This window comes from Rana temporaria, chromosome 4 (assembly GCF_905171775.1).
Source record: "Rana temporaria chromosome 4, aRanTem1.1, whole genome shotgun sequence".
NCBI lineage: Eukaryota > Metazoa > Chordata > Amphibia > Anura > Ranidae > Rana > Rana temporaria.
This window is the reverse complement of record NC_053492.1, coordinates 113,760,946-113,783,033: the sequence shown is the minus strand read 5'-3', so window position 1 is coordinate 113,783,033 and position 22,088 is coordinate 113,760,946. Positions and strand designations below refer to the sequence as shown.

At 44.3% G+C, this 22,088-nt stretch overlaps 1 protein-coding gene across 1 annotated transcript in view; it reads right to left on the bottom strand.

The window, feature by feature from the left end:
- Nucleotides 1–22,088, bottom strand: part of DNER (delta/notch like EGF repeat containing) — a 253,110-nt gene that overhangs the window by 42,607 nt on the left and 188,415 nt on the right. The window contains 3 exon segments of the mRNA XM_040348827.1: nucleotides 5,841–6,065; nucleotides 12,144–12,257; nucleotides 12,841–12,994. Of these exon segments, the coding sequence (XP_040204761.1) occupies nucleotides 5,841–6,065; nucleotides 12,144–12,257; nucleotides 12,841–12,994 (493 nt within the window).

Sequence of the window (22,088 nt, the reverse complement as noted above, 5' to 3'; positions counted from 1 at the left end):
ATTGAATTACACCGTCGGATCCTAGGATGCAATACTTCGGCCGCCGCTGGGGGGAGTTTGCGTCGTAAACCAGCGTCCTAAAAAAACCTAAATTGTCAGTACAACAGGCACTGCTCGGTGTCCTGTTGCCAGCTGTGTCTGTGCATTTCGTGGGCTGCTAACACAGACTTAAAGCGGATGTCCGCTGAAAAAAAATATTAAAAGCCAGCAGCTACAAATACTGCAGCTGCTGACTTTTAATATTTGGACACTTACCTGTCCTGGAGTCCAGCGCCGTCCGCAGCAGAGGACGAGCGATCGCTCGTCACTCTGCTGCCTCCCCCGCCATCCTCGGTGAGGGAACCAGGAAGTGAAGCGCTCCGGCTATACTGCCCGGTTCCCTTTGGCGCATGCGCGAGTCGCGCTATGCCTGCCGATTGGCTCCCGCTGTGTGCTGGGAGCCGAGTGTTCCCAGAACACAACGGGGGGGGGGGGGGGGGGGAGGTGACGTCAGGCCCGCAGTCTGCCCGAGACTGTGTGGCCGGAAGTGGGTGCAAATACCAAGTATCTGCACCCCCCTCCCCCCTGAAAGGTGTCAAATGTGACACCGGAGGGGGGAGGGTTCCGATCAGCGGGAGTTTCACTTTAGGGTGGTGCTCCGCTTTAAGAGGGGGTGGGGTCAAATCGCATATTTCTAACTTTAGAGCTAGTGGGAACAAATTGCATATTTCTAACCTTAGATTGGGTGGGAACACTTTTGCAACCTTAGAGCAGGTGGATCAAATCATACTTTTCTAACCGCATAGGGGGTGGGATCAAATCATACTTTTCTAACCGCATAGGGGGTGGGAGCAAATCATACTTTTCTAACCGCATAGGGGGTGGGATCAAAGCAGACTTTTCTAACCGCATAGGGGGTGGGAGCAAATCATACTTTTCTAACCGCATAGGGGGTGGGAGCAAATCATACTTTTCTAACCGCATAGGGGGTGGGATCATATCATACTTTTCTAACCACATAGAAGGTTTGATCAAATCAGACGTTTCCAACCGCATAGGGGGTGGGAGCAAATCATACTTTTCTAACCGCATAGGCGGTGGGAGAAAATCAAACTTTTCTAACCGCATAGGGGGTGGGATCATATCATACTTTTCTATCCTCAGAGAGGGTGGGAGCAAATCATATTTTTCCAACCTCAGAGTGGGTGGGATAAAATCATAATTTTCCAACCTCAGAGGGGGTGGGATCAGATCATATTTTTTCCAACCTCAGAGGGGGTGGGATCAGATCATATTTTTCCAACCTCAGAGTGTTGGGATCAGATCATATTTTTCCAACCTCAGAGGGGGTGGGATCAGATCATATTTTTCCAACCTCAGAGTGGTGGGATCAGATCATATTTTTCCAACCTCAGAGGGGGTGGGATCAGATCATATATTTCCAACCTCAGAGGGGGTGGGATCAGATCATATATTTCCAACCTCAGAGGGGGTGGGATCAGATCATATATTTCCAACCTCAGAGGGAGTGGGATCAGATTATATTTTTCCAACCTCAGAGGGGGTGGGATCAGATCATATTTTTACAACCTCAGAGGGGGTGGGATCAGATCATATATTTCCAACCTCAGAGGGGGTGGGATCAGATCATATATTTCCAACCTCAGAGGGGGTGGGATCAGATCATATATTTCCAACCTCAGAGGGAGTGGGATCAGATTATATTTTTCCAACCTCAGAGGGGGTGGGATCAGATCATATTTTTACAACCTCAGAGGGGGTGGGATCAGATCATATTTTTACAACCTCAGAGGGGGTGGGATCAGATCATATTTTTACAACCTCAGAGGGGGTGGGATCAGATCATATTTTACAACCTCAGAGGGGGTGGGATCAGATCATATTTTTACAACCTCAGAGGGGGTAGGATCAGATCATATTTTTACAACCTCAGAGGGGGTGGGATCAGATCATATTTTTACAACCTCAGAGGGGGTGGGATCAGATCATATTTTTACAACCTCAGAGGGGGTGGGATCAGATCATATTTTACAACCTCAGAGGGGGTAGGATCAGATCATATTTTTACAACCTCCGAGGGGGTGGGATCAAATGACACTTTCTTGACCTCAGTGGGAGTGGGATCAAATCACACTTTTCCAACCTCATAGGGTTGGAATCAAATCATATTTTTCCAACTGAGGAAAAAGTTGAATTTGATCAGTGTATGGCTTTTTGAACCTAAGTATACAAATATATTTCAGGAGAAAAACAAAATTAAACTGAATGAGAGCAAGGGGCTGAACGCTTAGGCAAAAAAATAAAAAACAGACCCTGTAAAACTATAAGCAGACAATGCACAAAGTGAAATATGACAAGCACCCTCAAACCAAACAGTAGCTGGATTACTTGTGCCTTGCATATAAAAGTGGAGGCATAAATATAGCTTGTCTACAATCATTCACTTGGTCACATATGTGCTGACTTTTTCCATTCCTTTTGAAAGAACAGACATGATCCATTACAAACATCTCACTGTTAAATATAATTTTCTTCTTAAAAAAAGGAAAGCTGCCAATGGCTAAAGCCCCTGCAGAAGGTGTAGAATCAGTACAGTCTACTGAGCACGTAAAGCCTGAGAAATGAACTTAATTAAAGCGGTTCTCCACCCTAAAGTGGCGTCCCGCTGATCGGAACCCTCCCCCCCTCCGGTGTCACATTTGAAACCTTTCAGGGGGGAGGGGGGTGCAGACACCTGTCGAAAGACAGGTATTTGCACCCACTTCCGGCCACACGCTACGGGCGAAAGACGGGTTTTTCTGACTTCCCGTCTGTCGCCCGTTGTGTGCTGGGAACACTCGGCTCCCAGCACACAGCGTGTGAGCCATTCGGCGGGCGCAGCGCGACTCGCGCATGCGCCGTAGGGAACCGGGCAGTGAAGCCGCAGCGCTTCACTTCCTGGTTCCCTCAGCGTGGATGGAGGGGGGAGCAGCAGAGAGACGAGCGATCGCTCGTGCTCTGCTGCGATCAGCGCTGGACTCCAGGACAGGTAAGTGTCCTAATATTAAAAGTCAGCAGCTGCAGTATTTGTAGCTGCTGGCTTTTAATATTTTTTCCCCGTGGCACATCCGCTTTAAGGAAAATTAGCTATTAGTTAGCTCACAAATCACACTAGAAAATGTTTTATTAGCTGGGCACAAACGCTTTGAGCATGTTATACCTCTGCATACGAAAACTATAATGCCGTGTACACACGACCGTTTTTCATGAAGAGAAAAATGCAATTTTTTAAATTGGTCATTAAAAACAATCGTGTGTAGGCTCCAGAGCAATTTTTGCAACGTGAAAAATGGCCATTACAAATTAAGAACATGCTCTATTTTTTCTCAACGTTTTTCACGTTGTCGATTTCACGTCGTGAAAAATGGTCGTGTGTAGGCTTTAACAACGGGGAAAAAAACGTGCATGCTCAGAAGCAAGTTATGAGAAGGGAAGTTTGCATAATCACCCCAAAGGGTGGCGTCATTCGAATGGAACTTCCCCTTATAGTGCCACCGTACGTGTTGTATGTAACCGCGCTTTGCTCGAGCATTTCTTTTTCAAGATCGTGTGTATGCAAGGCAGGCTCGACAAGAATCACGTCGAGAAAAACTTATTTTTTTCCATGACAATTAAAAACGGTCGTGTGTACGTGGCATTAGTGCAACAGGGGCAAGGACAAGAAGATCCTTCATGTACAAAATTATTAGAATTCACAACACACTAAGGCCACTTAACATTACATTCAAGATCTATAAATTATGAGAATATATCTGCATAGTTTATAACAAAAACTATACTATAATAAATTAAAACATAAACATGAATTTGATATTTAAAAAATTAATAAAAGCCACATTATTGTATTCTTTTGTTTTTACCTAAAAACCCTTTCCACCCTCTCTACTTAAGTTTTCTTCCTATCATGGCTACTTCCGGTTAGCCTCATAATATTATCCTTATGATAACCCTTCTCAATAAATATATCAGTTAAATTCTTGATTGGGTTCTGAAATCCTTATTATCTTTGAAGTTTTGCCTACTCCTGAAAAACGATCTCTTTGGAAAACTCTGCATGTAGATTTATTCATGTGTTTGCTGAATGAAAGAGTTACACTACAAGGAGTTGATTTGGCTTTCCTTCTTTGAGCAGTTCAGCTGAAAGGTTTATTGCCTGTATTACAATCAAAGATTTCCAAAGGAGGATCGGAGCTGTATTGCCTAATTATCACGATATCCTTGCTAAAATAGGAAGGATATAACTATGGCAAGAGTTTTCTACATCACTTTGGTTAAGGCAGCATGTTTTCATAATGGGGGATCACAAGGATTTCTGTGGGGTTTTTCACTGATTGGCAGTTATTGGAAAGAAATGGCACTGATTGAATAGTCGTGTTCGCTTTGTTATTATTATTATTTAAGGTCAATTTACGCAAAGCTTTACATACCGTATTTATCGGCGTATACCGCACACTTTTTTCCCCTTAAAATCAGGGGAAAATCGTGGGTGCGCTATATACGCCGATTCCCGCTGTCTCCGACATTGTCCGAGCATTGTCCGAGCCGAGTGTACTGCGCACTCGGCTAGGCTCGGCCACGCGAGAGGAGCCGAGTGCGCAGGAAATCCGGCTCTGCACAGCGTGCCAAATTCAAACACACAACGAAATGCAACCCCCGGGCAAGGTACGGATGGACACCCACAACACTCGACGGACCCCACGCCACACTCGACGGACCCCGCGCAACGGCGCAGACGGACGCCGGACAAGGCCGCCGATGGACACCGGGCAAGACATCCAAAATGTAAGTTTTTTCCCAAAACTTCCCTTCTCAGCTTGGGGTGCGCGCTATACGCCGGCGCGCGGTATATGCCGATAAATACAGTATACATTGTACATTGACATCAGAACCTAAAGGCCCTCAAGAAGCTTACAATCTAAGGTCCCTAACTCACATTCATATACTAGAGCCAATTTAGACAGGATCCAATTCACCTACTAGCATGTCTTTGGATTTATTTTTCGTATTGTTTTTATTTTATTTTAGTTTGTGTGGTTTGAACAACATTTTAGTTAATCTCTATGTTTTACATTATTGTAGTATAGGAGCTTTTGGTGTAGTGTTGCAGTTTCTATTTTTTTTTTTATTTCACATCGATTCACTGTAGCAGCTCATTTAGATTTATTTTCTTTAGGTAGCCAGAAACATATTATACATTTTAAATTTGCAGAATATTTAAAACATGTTACAGGTTAATTACCCTTCCATTCCATTTAGCAACCATATTATGATAGCGTGGGGACTTGCTTGTGATCAGCTTTCATTAGTCCACTATAGCTGACGACTGATGAGTCAGTGCTTCTTTGTCCTTGAAATCAGATTTAATTATATGTGTCTTAAACTGAAAACTGATTGGTTGCTAGGGATTACTGCACATCACCACTGTTCTCTGTATTGACTTTCTGAAGTATGATTCAATAACTAAGAGCACCCATACACAGGAATGCACTTGTTTGTTAAAAGCTGATCAGACATTCATGGGTCCTTCATTCTGCACATCAACTGCACATAAACAGCAAAATGTTAAGAAATTATCTCTTCTAATGCTTTGGTATTCCTGTGTATGGGCATTTCAGCAAGTGGTTGGATGCTATAGATGTAACAGTCTACCTATTCTGCTCAAACATTCATTAACTTATAATTTGATCTTTGCTGATACGTCAAATGATCTTTCATGCCTTCCTATAGGTATCTTTTTTTTTTTTAACAGAAAGACAATTCCTATAGGTATCTTAATAGCCTGAATTTATGTATTAGCTTACCTGGTATGCAAAGACATTTGTAACTTGTCCCAATGCTGCGGCAGATTCCATGAGCACAGGGGCTCAGAGCACAAAAGTCCACTAGTTGGGCGCAGGTTGGACCTGTGTATCCCGGGCTACATCGACAGGAGAAGGACAGGCCAGTGGAGAAACAGCTCCCGTTATTGAGGCATGGGGATGTAGAGCATGGATCTACTTTCTCCTCACAGAATGAACCTACAAAGCCTGATAAAGATACAACGCACACCATAGTCAAGGTTGTCACAATGCACATTCATTAAAGCTGTGTCCTATTCATGCATTTTACTTACAGAGATAGCTAAAGCCCAATATTGCCTTACAAAAAGTGACAGCAAAAAAGTTAGGAAAAAAGAGTAATGCCACATACACACGGTTGGAATTTCCGACAACAAATGTTCAAAGTGAGCTTGTTGTCGGAAAATCTGACCGTGTGTATGCTCCATCGGACATTTGCTGTCAGAACTTCCGACAACAAATGTTTGAGAGCTGGTTCTCAAATTTTCCGACAACAAAACTTGTTGGAAATTCCAATCGTGTGTACACAATTCCGACGCACAAAATTCCACGCATGCTCGGAATCAAGCAGAAGAGCTGCCCTGGCTATTGAGCTTCATTTTTCTCGGCTCGTCGTACGTCTTGTATGTCACCGCGTTCTTGACGTTTGGAATTTACGACAACATATGTGTGACCGTGTGTATGCAAGACAAGTTTGAGCCAACGCCCGTCGGAAAAAAATCCACGGTTTTGTTGTCGGAATGTCCGATCATCTGTACGCAGCATAAGTGTTAATAGTTTCAAGATTCTTAATGCTGCTCTAGTTGAAAAGTCTTATGCAGGGTAGGTGTCTACAGCTAAATTCCACTGCTCTGTGTAGGAGCGTGGTCTTTGAATTGTGATCCAAAATGCCTCCCCCACCTTAACAACATTACAACGCTGCAATCAACAGAGATCAAACATTGCTGATTGTAGTGCTGTAATGATAACATAATGGAGGGGGGTGTTGGACCGCCATACAGAGATTACCGCACTTACTGCAGAGAGCAGTGGCCATTAGCTGCAGCCTTCTGCCCTGCATAGGACTTTTATGCTGGGGTTGGACAAGCATTAAGAAAATTAAAGTGGAAGTAAACCTTCCTATCGTTTTCAGCCAAGGAAGCGGCCATCTTGACCTCTGTTTAATCTGCAACTGCCATGATGCTGTACATGTAACCTGTTATGAAACCAGCCATTGGATGGTTTGGCAGTTTGGTTGAGAGCACAAACAAATGTGACAGCTGGCATTTCCGGCATGCCGGGAATGTTAACTGTTTTTGTAACTATGAAATTGAAGGGTTTACTTCCACTTTAAGAACAATGAGACAATTAACATTCACTCTTTGATCCATTCTGACTTGATTGATGCCATTTTTGTTAAGATAAAATTGTGGTGCATGCAAAGCAGAGGATATCACTGGAGGAAATTTACAGTGCTATGGCACTGCAATGACACGTATGATTTTACATCTGCTTTTTGTTTTTGGCTAAAAACGAATGTTGCATTTAAGTTCTGTAGCAGGGGATGAAGCCTGACTCAGACAATGTCATGCTTCAGCAGGTTCTTGGCAACACAGTAGCTTTTACACAAAATACAGTTGTCAATAGTAAGCCTTCTACCCATTGTCTTCCTTAGATTCCAGAAAAATGTAAACCCATAAACACATAGCTTGACATTATGTTATTTTGCTGTTGATTTGAACCCAATTCTATTAACATCGAGCCAAAAACTGTTTTCGGTGGAGATCTTTGTTGGAGATGTTGAATGGATGGCTGTTAAGCGTGTCTGCTATATTGTCTTTGCACATGGTCTATCCACAGAGTGCAGCTTGTCACTGTATCAGATAGTTTGTATTTGACATGAAGTGTATCAAATATTTAATCCTATGTCCTATGTACATGGGTTACTCTGCCCACAGCTTTGGTCTGCCACCGCTTTGATTAACATCTGAAGCAAAGCCGTATGTGCACAGCAGCTCTGGCTCTGAAAAGAGATCTGAGGTCTCTGAAGCTGCATTTTCCTTATTCGCGGTTTTCTTGCAGCTTTTTAGAAAAGTCATCCTACGGCTAAACTGTGTGCAGACACTTCTGGGAACATTGCTTTATACTGAAACACCACTGGTAAGACACACGGCAACTCCATCTTTTTTACTAGTAAGATATGAGCTTCAGTTCATTGTATATCATGTATTATATAATGTCCAATAAGCAAAACATTTTCCACAATCTGCTTTCTCCACCCACAGAGCCTCATTATCATCATTTTATTTTTCCACTTGAAAGAAAGTTCTCAAGCTTCTGTTCAAGATCACAGGGGGAACATCTCTAATTCCTAGCCAATTCCTCCCATTCCAGAAAAAAACGAAACAAATACATAATACAGATTGCTGCTATATAAGTGTACCCCAGGACTTTCACAAACTGCAAGCTATCTGACATAAGGGACTTCTGCAGGATATTGAAGAAGAATTTTAGTTCTTAATTCCATGCATGTGTGTCACAGCCCCATTCATTTCTATGGGTAATCATGGGTAATCCTACTCAGCCATCAGTGGTTGCTCAGAGTATGGCTCCTTTTGAAAATGGGCCAGCTTGGACCTGGGAAAATCTGGGCTGAAGGTAGGTATAAGCCCAATGTCAGGGACTGAATTTGAACCCAGAACCTGTGCAAGGCAATGTCTCTTCTTGTTAAGCCACATGGAATGCTGGGCCGTTCCCTGAACAATTCCTTGGATGATGTTGCTTTGAACCTTGTTTTTTTTTAACCTTGCTGCTCCTATGCACTTCCTGATTTAAGCCATGCCTCTGCAATTTTTATTATTGTGCTCTCTCTTCAGCCAGTACCTTGCTCTTGTCTTCCCTGCTGCTGCCCATATTTGCTGCCACTCGTTATCGACCCTTTGCTTGTTTCTCGACTAAGCATCTACCTGATCCCAATCTGCAACCACTTGTTACTGACCTTTGGCTTGTTTACTGACTACGCTTCTGTTTTGATCCTTACCTGCTACTGGCCCCAGCTTGCTCACCTCGTGGTGGGGCGATCCTGAGGACTGTCACCTGGTACTAACCCACAGCAAAATCTATCTCCACCATCAGGAGCTCTGGTGAACACCGATCATTACTTAGACTCCACACCTCAGGTGAGCCCATGTCATCAGCTAGGGTGACTGCCTGTGTACCTATCCTGCTGGTCGGTGGGAGTCCACTACTGTTATAGCAACTGGTCTTCCAGACTGACCCCTGATTGTGACACTCAAGCTGCCTGAAATCAGAAGGATGGGGGCTTTATTAACCACTTGCCCACCAGGTAAATTCTGGCACTTCTCTCCTTCATGTGAAAATCACAATTTTTTTGCTAGAAAATTAATCAGAACCCCCAAACATTATATATTTTTTTTTAGCAGACATCCTAGGGAATAAAATGGCAGTCATTGCAATACTTTTTGTCACACCGTATTTGCGCAGCGGTCTTACAAGCGCACTTTTTTTGGATAAAAATCACTTTTTTGAATTAAAAAATAAGACAACAATAAATTTGGCCCAATTTTTTTACATATTGTGAAAGATAATGTTACGCCGAGTAAAATGATACCCAACATGTCACGCTTAAAAATTGCGCCCGCTCGTGGCATGGCGTCAAACTTTTACCCTTAAAAATCTCGATAGGCGACGTTTAAAAAATTCTACAGGTTGCATTTTTTGAGTTGCAGAGTAGGTCTAGGGCTAGAATTATTGCTCTCACTCTAACGATCGCGGCGATACCTCACTTGTGTGGTTTGAATACCGTTTTCATATGCGGGCGCTACTCGCGTATGCGTTTGCTTCTGCGCGCGAGCTCGTCGGGACGGGGCGCTTTAAAAAAATTTTTTTTGGTTTTCTTATTTATTTTTATTTATTTTTATAATTTTTTACACTGAAAAAAAAAAAAAAAAAATTGATCACTTTTATTCCTATTACAAGGAATGTAAACATCCCTTGTAATAGAAAAAAGCATGACAGGTCCTCTTAAATATGAGATCTGGGGTCAAAAAGACCTCAGATCTCATAATTAGACTTAAATGCAAAAAAAAAAAAAAAAAAAAAAAAATGTCATTTTTTCAAATGACAAAAAAAAAAATGTTTCTTTAAGAGGCTGGGCGGGACTGACGTTTTGACGTCACTTCCGCCCAGCAGAGCTATGAGGACTGGTGAAGGAGATTTCTCCTTCAGTCCCGTCCCCGCTCAGCTGCCGGACACATCCGATCCCCTCCGCCGCTACCGACGGCTCCGGTAAGCGGCGGAGAGCGCGGGAGGGGGGGGGGCCCCTCTCCCGCCACCGATAACGGCAATCTCGCGGCGAATCCGCCGCGGAGACCGCCGTTATCGTGTACACCACCGCCCCCTGAAAAGATGAATGTCTCGGTTGTGGCAGCAGCTGCTGCCGTTATCGAGATATTCAACTTTAAAAAGGAGGACGTCTTTTTGACATGGGGCGGTGGTCAAGAGGTTAAAGGACAATGTCACCAAAACGGTCTTGCCCTTTAAAAACGATCTTAACGTGGTAGTAAAGTCTACCACTTTTTTAAATGACCCCCTGCAGTGGTATGTCATAATGTACTAGTATGACTTTATTACCTTATTTATTGTAAAACAAAGCCATCCAGCACTGTGCTGTCACCCTTGTCGGCTCTCTTTTACCCTTCAGGTTCACATTCTCTAGGCCTTTTGAATGAGCGAGCCACATTGATGTCCTTGTGCACAGGAGTCATTATTGCGGCATGGTGCTCTGCATTCAGTGTGACCTAAATGCAGAGCATCACTGCCCATGCACAAGTTTAGGGGATATTTACCAAACCTACAGGCAAGACTTCATTTAAGCTTACCTGTGGGTACAAATTCAGAGTTTACTACCGCTTTAGGGCAGAATAATTTTTCTTGTTTTGGATAGGGAAGGGTTAAAACAAGTCTGTTTTTGTGGTCACTTTTGTCCCATGGGGGAGATTTCACCTTCACTTACTGTCCCACATATAAAACACAATGTGAGAAATATGTATCCAGTGAGGGAAATACTCTGTTAGGGAGGCCATACACTATTAGACTGGGTAAACAGGACCCGAAACATCGGGTGAACTGAAAACAGTTCATCCAGCAGGAATCGGATGACTTTCGGCTTGTGTGTACAGTTCTCTGCCTGACAGAGGCCAGTCTCGTGACCGTGATGGCATGTTGAAAAAACAGTGTCCGACGGCATCCGGAAAGCCATTGGTTGGGGGGGGGGGGGGGCAGCTCCCCTGTCAGAACACAATAGCACAGTGGGGGAAATCGCCATGCTAAATCGCTTGTGTTAGTACAGAGATCTGTCAGTTTTTTCATTCAGTCCACTGGGTTGAACAAAAGAGAACGGTCGTTTTTTTTTTTGTTCAGCCAGAAGACTGAATGAAAATAAACAAACAGAATCCTCACTCCAATACAAACGAGGTGTATGGAGGAATCCCCCTCATTGGGACATTGTATTCTGATAGCAGCCCCCCTGCTCTGCTGCTATTAGGATACAGTGATCTACGGCTGCAGCTGACTGGCTACCAATTGGCTGTATCCACGGATAGGAAAAAATTTCCATTTCTATTGCATCCCTCTGACAAAAGTTGATGAAACAATTGACTTCTGTCAAGCAGATACAGCCACACACTGATTGAATTTCAATCAGGGTATGTCTAGCTTTAAATAAATTACAAAAGCACCCGCACCTTTGGAAATATACAATAACCCCGTAGCTGCTGTGTTCTAACACCAAAACGTTGTCTTCTATAGTGATTGTACAATTACGCAGCGCTAGTGCATATTTTAAAATTAATATATACAGTATACCATACCAGTATACCATTAATTGATCACAGTGTCATTAACGTGCTATATATATATATATATATATAACATTACATCGAAACACAGCGGGGTGGAGCTACAGGAAGTGATGTTGTCCCGCAATTAAGTGTGGAAGCACTTTATTCATTTACACTGTGATGATATATTTAGCACTGTGATTAATTAATTATTGAAAAGGTGTACCTAGTGGAAGTTCTTGCAACTCACCATACGGACATCTGTTGGTTTGCTTCTCTGAGCTTGTCAGCTTTGTCAGTGAGGAAGCTGACAGGCTCAGAGAGGCATGCTGACAGTGGAGGCATTGAGGACCGGATAGGGACATCCAAAGGGACAGATGTGGTCCTTGGGCCCTAATTTGCCCAGGTCTGGTACAGAGGAACTTACCTTCAGGACATTGGCAGCTGAAGCCACTGAGGCTGGTCATACATTTGGCTCCATTCCGGCATGGCTGAGGGGTGCAGTGATCCACCATAGACTCACAGAATTCACCAGTGTAGCCTGAACAGAGAACAGAAACACCAATAAACCAAGAGAAAACTAATACATTCAATAACAGTGTATACTTTTAGTCAGCATTTTTTAGTAACAGCTGCTATCAATGGCGGCAGGTGGCAATTTTTTTTTGGGGGGGGGGGGGCTTCCCCTGTTTTCCACAGGCATCGCTGCAGCTTCCATTTCCTCCCTCCTCCTCGGTGGCCAATTGGAACTCTTCTCTTTTCAGCCAATCGAAAAACAGGTCTCAAACCAGCTTCTGATTGCCCGGATTGAGGATCAGTGTTTCAATAGCGAATATTCATTCGCTGTTGTAACACCTAGGTGGGTTTGTAGCGCAATGCTCTGCTCCACAAGCCCACTATATTTTTAAGCCTATGGCTTTAATGAGGTGCTTCAAAAAAACACCCCACCTCTGTAATTCATGCGCCCGGCATCCTGAAAGGGGCCTGATGCATGAATAGGGAATGGCGGTTGTGGACTGGATAGAGCATGGGGGTGGCGGTCGTGGAGAGAGAGGGTGGCACTTAGAGGCCCCTAATGGATGGGCCACCACTGGCTGTTATTAAAGTTTGTACAGCATACATACCAGGCAAACAAGAGCAGGTTGCATTTTTCCCATCATGTCTCTGCGGGAGGTCACTGCATGTGGCATTATTCATACAGGGGTGACTGTGGCAGGCATCAAACTCCTCACAGTAGGTGCCAATGTAACCTTCTTCACAATGGCAGGAATAGGTCTCCTTTGAACAGAGAGAGAGGAATATAGAGATTTAATATAGAAGGTATAGAAACATAGTGATCGTAAAGAGGCAGAAGAAGGGAAGCAAAAAAAAAAAGTGCAGTAGCAATATGACATTAATAGGTCAATTGATTACGGAAATGACAGGAGTTCTTTCTTAGCAGCCAATGCTAATCATGTTAAATACAGTGGGGTGGATTCAGGTAGCAATTACGCCTGCGTATCCATAGATACGCAGCGTAATTGCTAAGTAGTGCCGGCGTATCAACTTTCTGTATTCAGAAAGCTCGATACGCCGACTGTAGCCTAAGATACCACTGGCATAAGGCTCTTATGCCGTCGTATCTTAGGCTGCATTCTGACGCTGGCCGCTAGGTGGCGTTCCCGTAGTTGTCAGTGTAGAGTATGCAAATTGCATACTCACGCCGATTCACAAATGTACGTGCGCCCTGGCGGTCGTGTTTTACTTTGTTTGCGTTTGTCGCTTTCGTCGTAAGGCTGCTCCTGCTATTAGGAGGCTCAGCCAATGGTAAGTATAGACGTCGTTCCCGCGTCGCGATTTTCGAAATTTACGTCGTTTGCGTAAGTGGATCGTGAATGGCGCTGGACGCCATTTACGTTCACGTCGAAGCAAATGACGTCCTTGCGACGTCATTTACCGCAATGCACGTCGGGAAATTTTCCCGACCGAGCATGCGCAGTACGTTCGGCGCGGGAACGCGCCTAATTTAAATGATCCACGCCCCCTACGGGATCATTTAAATTACGCGCGCTTACGTCGGCCCCTTTTACGAAACGCCGCCGCAAATTACGGAGCAAATGCTTTGTGAATGAAGCGTTGCTCAAGTAATTTACGGAGGCGTAGCGTAAAAACGGTACGCTGCGCCGCCGTAGCAGTGCGCGCCCCTACCTGAATCTACCCCAGTGAAAACATACCACGCTAAATCAATATAACAAATGTATAGCTGCTCACACTACAATTGACAGCCCGTTGTGAAATAATAATTAATACAATTATGTTATAACAGTGCAGCGCTGTTATGGTACATTATTTACAGTAGTACCATAGTAAAGATCCCAGAGGCAGTCAGTTCTTGATTATCGATAAATATGTTCCCCCATGGCAAGGTGGTCCAAATAGACATGGAGTTTCTCAAATTAGAAACATACTGGATTTATGAGTTAAGGTCCTATTCCCCCACGGTATGAACAAGGAGTGGGACATTAACTAATTTACTAATAAAAGATGTAGTGTATCTGGATTTTGCCAAAGCATTTGACACAGTTCCCCATAAACATTTACTGTACAAAGTAAGGTCAGTTGGCATGGACCATAGGGTGAGTACATGGATTGAAAACTGGCTACAAGGGCGAGTTCAGAGGGTGGTAATAAATGGGGAATACTCAGAATGGTCAGGGGTGGGTAGTGGAGTCCCCCAGGGTTCTGTCCTGGGACCAATCCTGTTTAATGTGTTCATAAACGACCTGGAGGATGGGATAAACAGTTCAATCTTTGTATTTGCAGACAACACTAAGTTAAGCAGGGCAATAACTACTCCGCAGGATGTGGAAACCTTGCAAGAATATCTGAACAAATTAATGGCATGGGCAACTACATGGCAAATGTAGAAAAATTTGGTGCACTTTCCTCTCCATCACACATCTGGTCCCCCCTCTGCAACTCACCACCCCCTCCCCCCTCTGCTGTGGTACAGCAGTGTTGAAGTGACACTCATGTAGCCCATCTTGCTCCCTCTGCCCATACACACCTCTCCTGCTATCACCATAGCACAGAACATGGTCACGTGGCATGGCTCATCAACGCTCTGAGTGAGGCCGAGTGAGGTGATTGGCACCCTTCCTGCCAGTCTGAGTCAGGCCCACATTTCTTTCCCTACTAAGTCAAAGTGCCGTGTGTAATCCGGAGGAGGTAGGTGGTATCGGGACAATGCGGGGGACACTGGGCGCATTGTCCTCCTAGCTAAGTGTGAGGAGCCTTTGTGTGCCCGGAGCTTCTGTGTGCCCACAAAGAGGGGTCTGCGTGCCCGCTATGGCACGCGTGCCATAGGTTTGCCATCGCTGCACTAGGGTAGAACCTCTGGGGGAATCTAGGATGGAAAAGGACCCGGGGGTCCTAGTAGATGATAGGCATGAATGGCATGCAATGCCAAGCTGCTGATAACAAAGCAAACAGAATATTGGCATGCATTAAAAAGGAGATTAACTCCAGGGATAAAGAGATAATTTTCCCACTCTACAAGACTCTGGTCCGGCCTCACCTGGAGTATGCTGTCCAGTTCTGGGCACCAGTCCTCAGGAAGGATGTACTGGAAATGGAGCGAGCACAGAGAAGGGCAACAAAACTAAAAAGGGTCTGGAGGATATTAGTTATGAAGTAATGTTGCGTGTACTGAACTTATTCTCTCTGGAGAAGAGACGCTTGCAAGGGGATATGATTTCAATTTACAAATACCGTACTGGTGACTCCACAATAGGGATAAAACTTTTTCATGGAAGGGAGCTCAATAAGACACGTGGCCACTCATTAAAATGAGAAGAAAAGAGGTTTAAACTTAAACTGCCTAGAGTGGCGAATATTGGAACTTTTAATACTATTGTGTATTCTGTACCGCGTACCTGAACTTTCCCCTTCTCTCTATACTCTCTACTTCCTTCACAAGTTTTATGCAGTGAAAATAAAGCCTACAGGTGAAGATTTTACATCTTGTGTGGACATTCCAATTCCTAAAGACTTTCTTCCCTAGCCAAACGAACTTAGAGGTAACGTGCAAAACAGTAGTGCTACAGATACATGAACTGTTATTTCCGTCATCCATAACCATCGTGATTGCATCGGGATTCTTCTTTCTTTTTTCCTGCTTTAGGATTCTGCTTTTTAATTTATGAACTGGACTTTTCAATCTTTGGAATTTTTTGTATTTTGCACAATGCACTTTATTGTTCACATTGAGTTATACACATGTGAGATGCATTAAGCATTTACACTTTATTGCTATTTCAGTGCTGCACTGTTATAATATATTATTTCACAATGCTATTCGAGAACATCATATCAATCCAGCTTTACAGTATAGCACACCAGCTCCAATTGTTTTCAAGAAAATATGCATTTTTCTTTAGTATTTAAAAATGAGCCTCTAGCTAGGCAATGGAGATTCACATGTTCACTTATTCTCATCAAGCAGTAAATAAGCTTTAACAACAAGCCTTACCTTACTTGTTTAGTTCCAGGCATTGGGAAGGGGTACAGCGGGTGTGGTGGCATTAACTCACGCAGACAAGTTCATAACAACCCAAAGTGACGCCTGCCCAAACTGGTACACTCACAAATTCCAACGTGAAGATGTCAGGTATCAGCCTGGCCCTCCAGTGCCCCAAATGGGAGCAACTCCCCAAAGTAGTTGCCGCCCTATGTTTTCCCTTTTCCCCAGGAAACTTCCTGTCACTTGTGTTGTCCTTAACAGGCGGGGTACCTGTCCTTACTCTACCAACTCATCAAAAAACATGCTAAGCCTGGGAGCCAGGATCTTAAGCAGGCTCTGTCTGATCCAAGTTGACTGCTGGAGTCACATGGGGCATCCAATCCAGTGCTTCCCCAGTGACCCAGAAAATCATGATAGAACTATTTCCCCCTTGACCCTTCTCCAACTGTGTTGTGTCCCGCTGTGGAAGAGCAGCACCTGCAGTGGAGCAAGTAGACTGCAACTGCCTACAGGTACGTCAATTCATTCTCAAAGTTAACAGCAGAAGCACTCAAGTCCTTCCAAGTCCTTCCCGCAGAAGCTCAGTTCCCCATTAGTGCACAAAAAAAATGGACAAGCACCATTTTGTCTGAGGCAGTGTACCACAAGACATGGCAGTGCATTACCATGTGTTGTGGTGTGCTGCAAAGCATATGCAAATGAGTATGTTGCAGTAACGTGTGCCCTAGAAGATTAGGCCCAAAAGTGACAGATGGGACATGGATAAGACTAAGTGCCAGTTCACACAGGGGAAGCCAGACTTGCAGCGCGACTTTGCAAGACGATCTGCACACGACTTCAGCGGCGGCTTGCAAAATGACTTCTGTATAGAAGTCAATGCAAGTCGCCCTAAAGTCATCCCAAAGTAGTACAGAAACCTTTTTCTAAGTCGGGCAACTTTAGTCGCTCCTATTAGGATGGTTCCATAGTACAGAAGAGAGCGCGACTTGTCAGGCGGCTAAGTCGCCTGACCAGTCGCTTGAAGACTTGAAGGACTTCAGGATTCCTGCTGTGAATTTTGAGGATGAATTGCTGTGTATACCTCCATGTTTTTTCAAAGATTTTGAACCTCCTCCGCATCCCACAGTTTAATAAGTGTGCCTGAGGGATCAAAAGAGAAGTTTGGAGATTGCAGTCAGTCGAGGGGGCTACCAGAGCTTAGATTTGAAGTTTTAGTTTGGAATTTGCATGCTGATCACACCTGGGAATGAGGGCCCCTGAGGCACACATTAGAAACTTTGAGAAGAGATGCAGGTATAAACAGCCATAACGTGATGCCTTCTGTTAGGCAATTATATATTTGTTCTACACTCCAGTCAAATGTGAACAATTTGCATTTAAAATGACAACAGGGTACAGCTCTGTGCAGACTTTTGGGAAAAGCAATGATTCAAAAACATTAGGGGAGGGGGGGGGGAGGGAGTCTTGCACACAAATACTGTTGCCATTATTTTTTTAGTTACAGAAAATTATAGCTAGCTACACATTGAAATGATAAGGTATTTTTAATAGCAAATTACATTTGCAAAAATGACATATGCTGCAAATGTTTATTAGGAAAAACACTGGATAAACCAAATGTGCACTATGCATTTATATGACTATGTGCTTATATTGTAGGACATATTTTTCTACTTGATGCCCAATTGCCAATGATGATGATTATTTAAATAAGCTGCCCAAGCAAGAAGTGTTATTAATCTTAAAACATGTAGAGCTCATTCTTCTACTAGCCCTAATACACCAAGATACTCTACTGCAGTGATGGTGAACCTTGGCACCTCAGATGTTTTGGAACTACATTTCCCATGATGCTCTACTACACTGCAGAGTGCAAGAGCATCATGGGAAATGTAGTTCCAAAACATCTGAGGTGCCAAGGTTCCCCATCACTGCTCTACTGTTTCACTAGCCTATGGTTGCTGTGCACAGGAATATCTACTGTAACAAGAGTTTTGTATTTGGTGGTTTTGCACATGAATTGTTATCTTATATATAAAAAAATATATATTTTTAGGAATGTTGTAATTAGATTATGAATTAAAATGTATATGCTTTTAACCAGGGCTTTTTTTCTCAAACAATAGGTGCTGGAACTTAACCACTGCCCCACAAAACCCCTCCACCTACACATACCCTCCAAATAACATCAAATAGTGGGTGTGGTCAGTAAAATTTCACGAAAACAGTAGGAGGGTCTTAAAGGGGCATTAAATACCAGGATTGCATTACATGCAGAGTGCAGAGCTCTTACTTGTAAACACAGAAACCAGACTTCTGTGTGTACAAGTGATTGTGGTAAGCAGGCACCAAAGGGTCTGAGCCAGAGGTGGTGGAACCGAGTTCCACCAAGTTCCCCCTGAAAAAAGCCCTGCTTTTAACTAAAGTTGTCCTTGTTTGTGGTCATTAATATATTCCAGGCATACTCAACAGCCAAAGTAATTAGTTGGTGCTGGAGTCCGACAGCAGCCGCTGGGGAAGAAGGGAGACAATTATGTAAATTCTAGTTTCCCCAGCACCTCTTTCCTTTGTGTATCTTCTGGCTTGTGGGGAAACCATAATGGCTTTTTGATTTTTTTTAAACGATATATACCTTGATGACGCTAATGCCGCGTACACACAATCCGACCACGTGTATGCTCCATCGGACATTTAATGTTGGAATTTACGACAAAAAAAAAATTTGAGAGCTGGTTCTCAAATTTTCCGACAACAAAAGTTGTTGTCGGAAATTCCGACCATGTGTACACAATTCAACGCACAAAAATTCTACGCATGCTCGAAAACAATTCAATGCATGCTCGGAATCAGTGAACTTAATTTTTCTCGGCTCGTCGTAGTGTTGTATGTCCCTGCGTTCTTGACGTTCGGAATTTTCGACAACATTTGTGTGACCATGTGTATGCAAGACAAGTTTGAGCGAACAACCGTCGAAAAAAATTCCACGGTTTTGATGTCGTAATGTCCAATCGTGTGTATGCAACATTAGAGACACAATGGGGGTTATTTACAAAAGGCCAATCCACTTTGCACTAGAAGTGCAAACTACAAGTTCAAAGTGCACTTGGAAGTGCAGTCGCTGTAAATCTGAGGGGGACATGCAAGGAAAAATAAAAAACAGCATTTTAGCTTCCACATGATTGGATAATAATATCAGTAGAGCTTCCCCTCATTTCAGATCTACCCCTCAGTTTTACAGTGACTGCACTTCCAAGTGCACTCTCAGTCCAATTTCAAGTACACTTTGCACTTGTAGTTTGCACTTGTAGTGCAAAGTGGATTTGCCTTTCGTAAATAACCCCCAATGACCCCAAAACAGTGACTGCGAGTTTCTCTGAAACTGTATACAGTAAATAGTACTTCTTGAAGTTCCTCTTTCCAGATGTCTGAAAGTGGTAATTGATCATGTCAGTTGATAAGTGATCAAATGACCCATCCCATTCCTTTTTAATTTTTCCACGTTTTGGTTGGCGCAGATTGGCAGCTAATAGCCGGGTATACAAACGGACAGAAAGACCTGCAGCTGTTTGTTCCATTTTGTGAAACCTACCTGTCGTATACCGTATTTATCGGGGTATAGCGCGCTCCCGCGTATAGCGCGCACCCCTAAAGTTGCCCGAATTCCAGTGGAAAAAATATGCTTTGTACTTACAGTTTTGGTGTCTTGCGCGGCGTCCATCGGCGGCCTCGTCAGGTCCGGCATCCGTCTGCGGCTTCGGTTGTCCTCTTCGTCAAGTCCGGCGTCCTTCTGCGGCGTCCTCGCGTCCTCCCCGCTCGTTTCCCACGCCGAGTTTGAATACTGCGCCGACATATACCGAGCGCAGTACACTCGTGTATCGTCGGGCAGGCTCGGCAACTCTCGCGCTGACGTGCTGTACGCTCAGGACGTCAGCGCGAGAGGCGCCAAGACTGCCCGAAGATACACGAGTGTACTGCGCTCGGTATATGCCGGCGCAGTATTCAAACCCGTGGCGGGAAAACGGGTATCAGCGTATACCGCGCACCCACGATTTTGCCCTGATTTTCAGGGCAAAATAGTGCGCGGTATACGCCGATAAATACGGTAATTCCTAATTGCTGAGAACTAGGTTACTCTATTATCATTTTACACTTCTTAATGCTACACAAGATAAATACCTTTATTTGGCAGGCATACTTCCTAGTCTTTGTATCAGTACACAGAAGCATTACAAGCAAGATTTAATTTTCTGAGATCTATTCCCAATATCTGTAACAAAGAACTTTAATACTTCGGGGAGATAAATAAACCTTTCACATGATAACGAGGATGGCTTGTTAATAAAAAGTTGCTTTAATCTGATTAGAGTCACCGCTAGAGATGTGTGTGTTTGACTGTGTGTGAGTTGCATTCGGTATAAGCACGTCCATTAATCTTCCTGTAGGGCATAGTTGTCAGCGATGTCTTTTTATGATTTACAGCACAAGGGTCAAACAAAGGGTTAACGCTTCTTTTCATTGATATGGAATCTACACATCTCCAGAGCTGGAAATAAAATGGGACTGGCAGAGGTAAATTAGAATCTAGAGAAGAGATAAATCACAGAACCCAAAGCGTATAATGCAGCAGAATAATTTACCTCTAAACCTCCAAAGATGTGTATTTAGAAGACATGTGGCTATTGGGAAGAACTTATGATTCGTCTCCCCTATTCTGAACCTCTTTAGAGTAAATCCCCATACAGGAAAATTAACTGCACTCCTGTGACACATTTTCAGCAGACAGCGGGCTTAAACCCGCTGTCGGCTGATGTCACAGAGTTGGTTCAGGCTCAGGAAAGATCACGACCATATGGTCGGGACCTGCCCACATGCCTGGACTGCCACTCGGTTCAGCCTCTCAGCTAGGGTTGTCACCTCATCCCTTTAAAACAGAACACATATGAATTACACAGGTTCTGAGTCTAATTTAATGCAGGTAAGGCACCAAATGAGTCTAATTACCACCTTAGTTAGCCACAGAACCTGTGTAATTAATATGTGTTCTGTTTTAAAGGGATGAGGTGGCAACCCTACTCTCAGCGGGCCACTGAGAGGCTGAGCAGACCCCTGTATCCCATCCACAGCCCAGCACTCCAGTGAGTGGGGAGGCAGAGCAAACAGCTGCTGACTGACAGTCACCAGCTCACCAGCTCTCTGCTCAGGGAACCCTGAGAACCGAGAGATCAGTGAGGTTTGATCGCTTGGTTCTCAATGTTAGAGCCTGAGGGGGAAAGATGTAGCATCATGTTGATGCTGCATCCACCTAGGTGAGTATGATTCTGGAAAAAACATACCGTATTTATCGCGGTATAACGCGCTCTGGCGTATACCGCGCACCCCCAAAGTGGCCCCCAATCCTGTGGGAAAAAAAGATTTTTAGTTTTTTTGTACTTACAGTTTTGGTGTCTTGCGCGGCGTCCATCTGCGGCCTCGTCGGGTCCGGCGTCCTTCTGCGGCCTCGTCGGGTCCGGCGTCCTTCTGCGGCTTCGGGTGTCCTCTTCGGCGGGTCGGGCGTCCATCTTCGACGGGTCCGGTGTCCATCTTCGGCGGGTCCGGCGTCCTTCTGCGGCGTCCTCCCGCTCGTTTCCCGCCACGACTTTGAATACTGCGCCCGCATATAGCGAGCGCAGTACACTCGTGAATCTTCGGGCAGGCTCGGGCGCCTCTCGCACTGACGTCCTGTACGCTCAGGACGTCAGTACAAGAGGTGCCGAGACTGCCCGAAGATTCACGAGTGTACTGCGCTCGCTATATGCGGGCGCAGTATTCAAACTCGTGGCGGGAAAGCGGGTATCGGCGTATATCGCGCACCCACGATTTTGCCCTGATTTT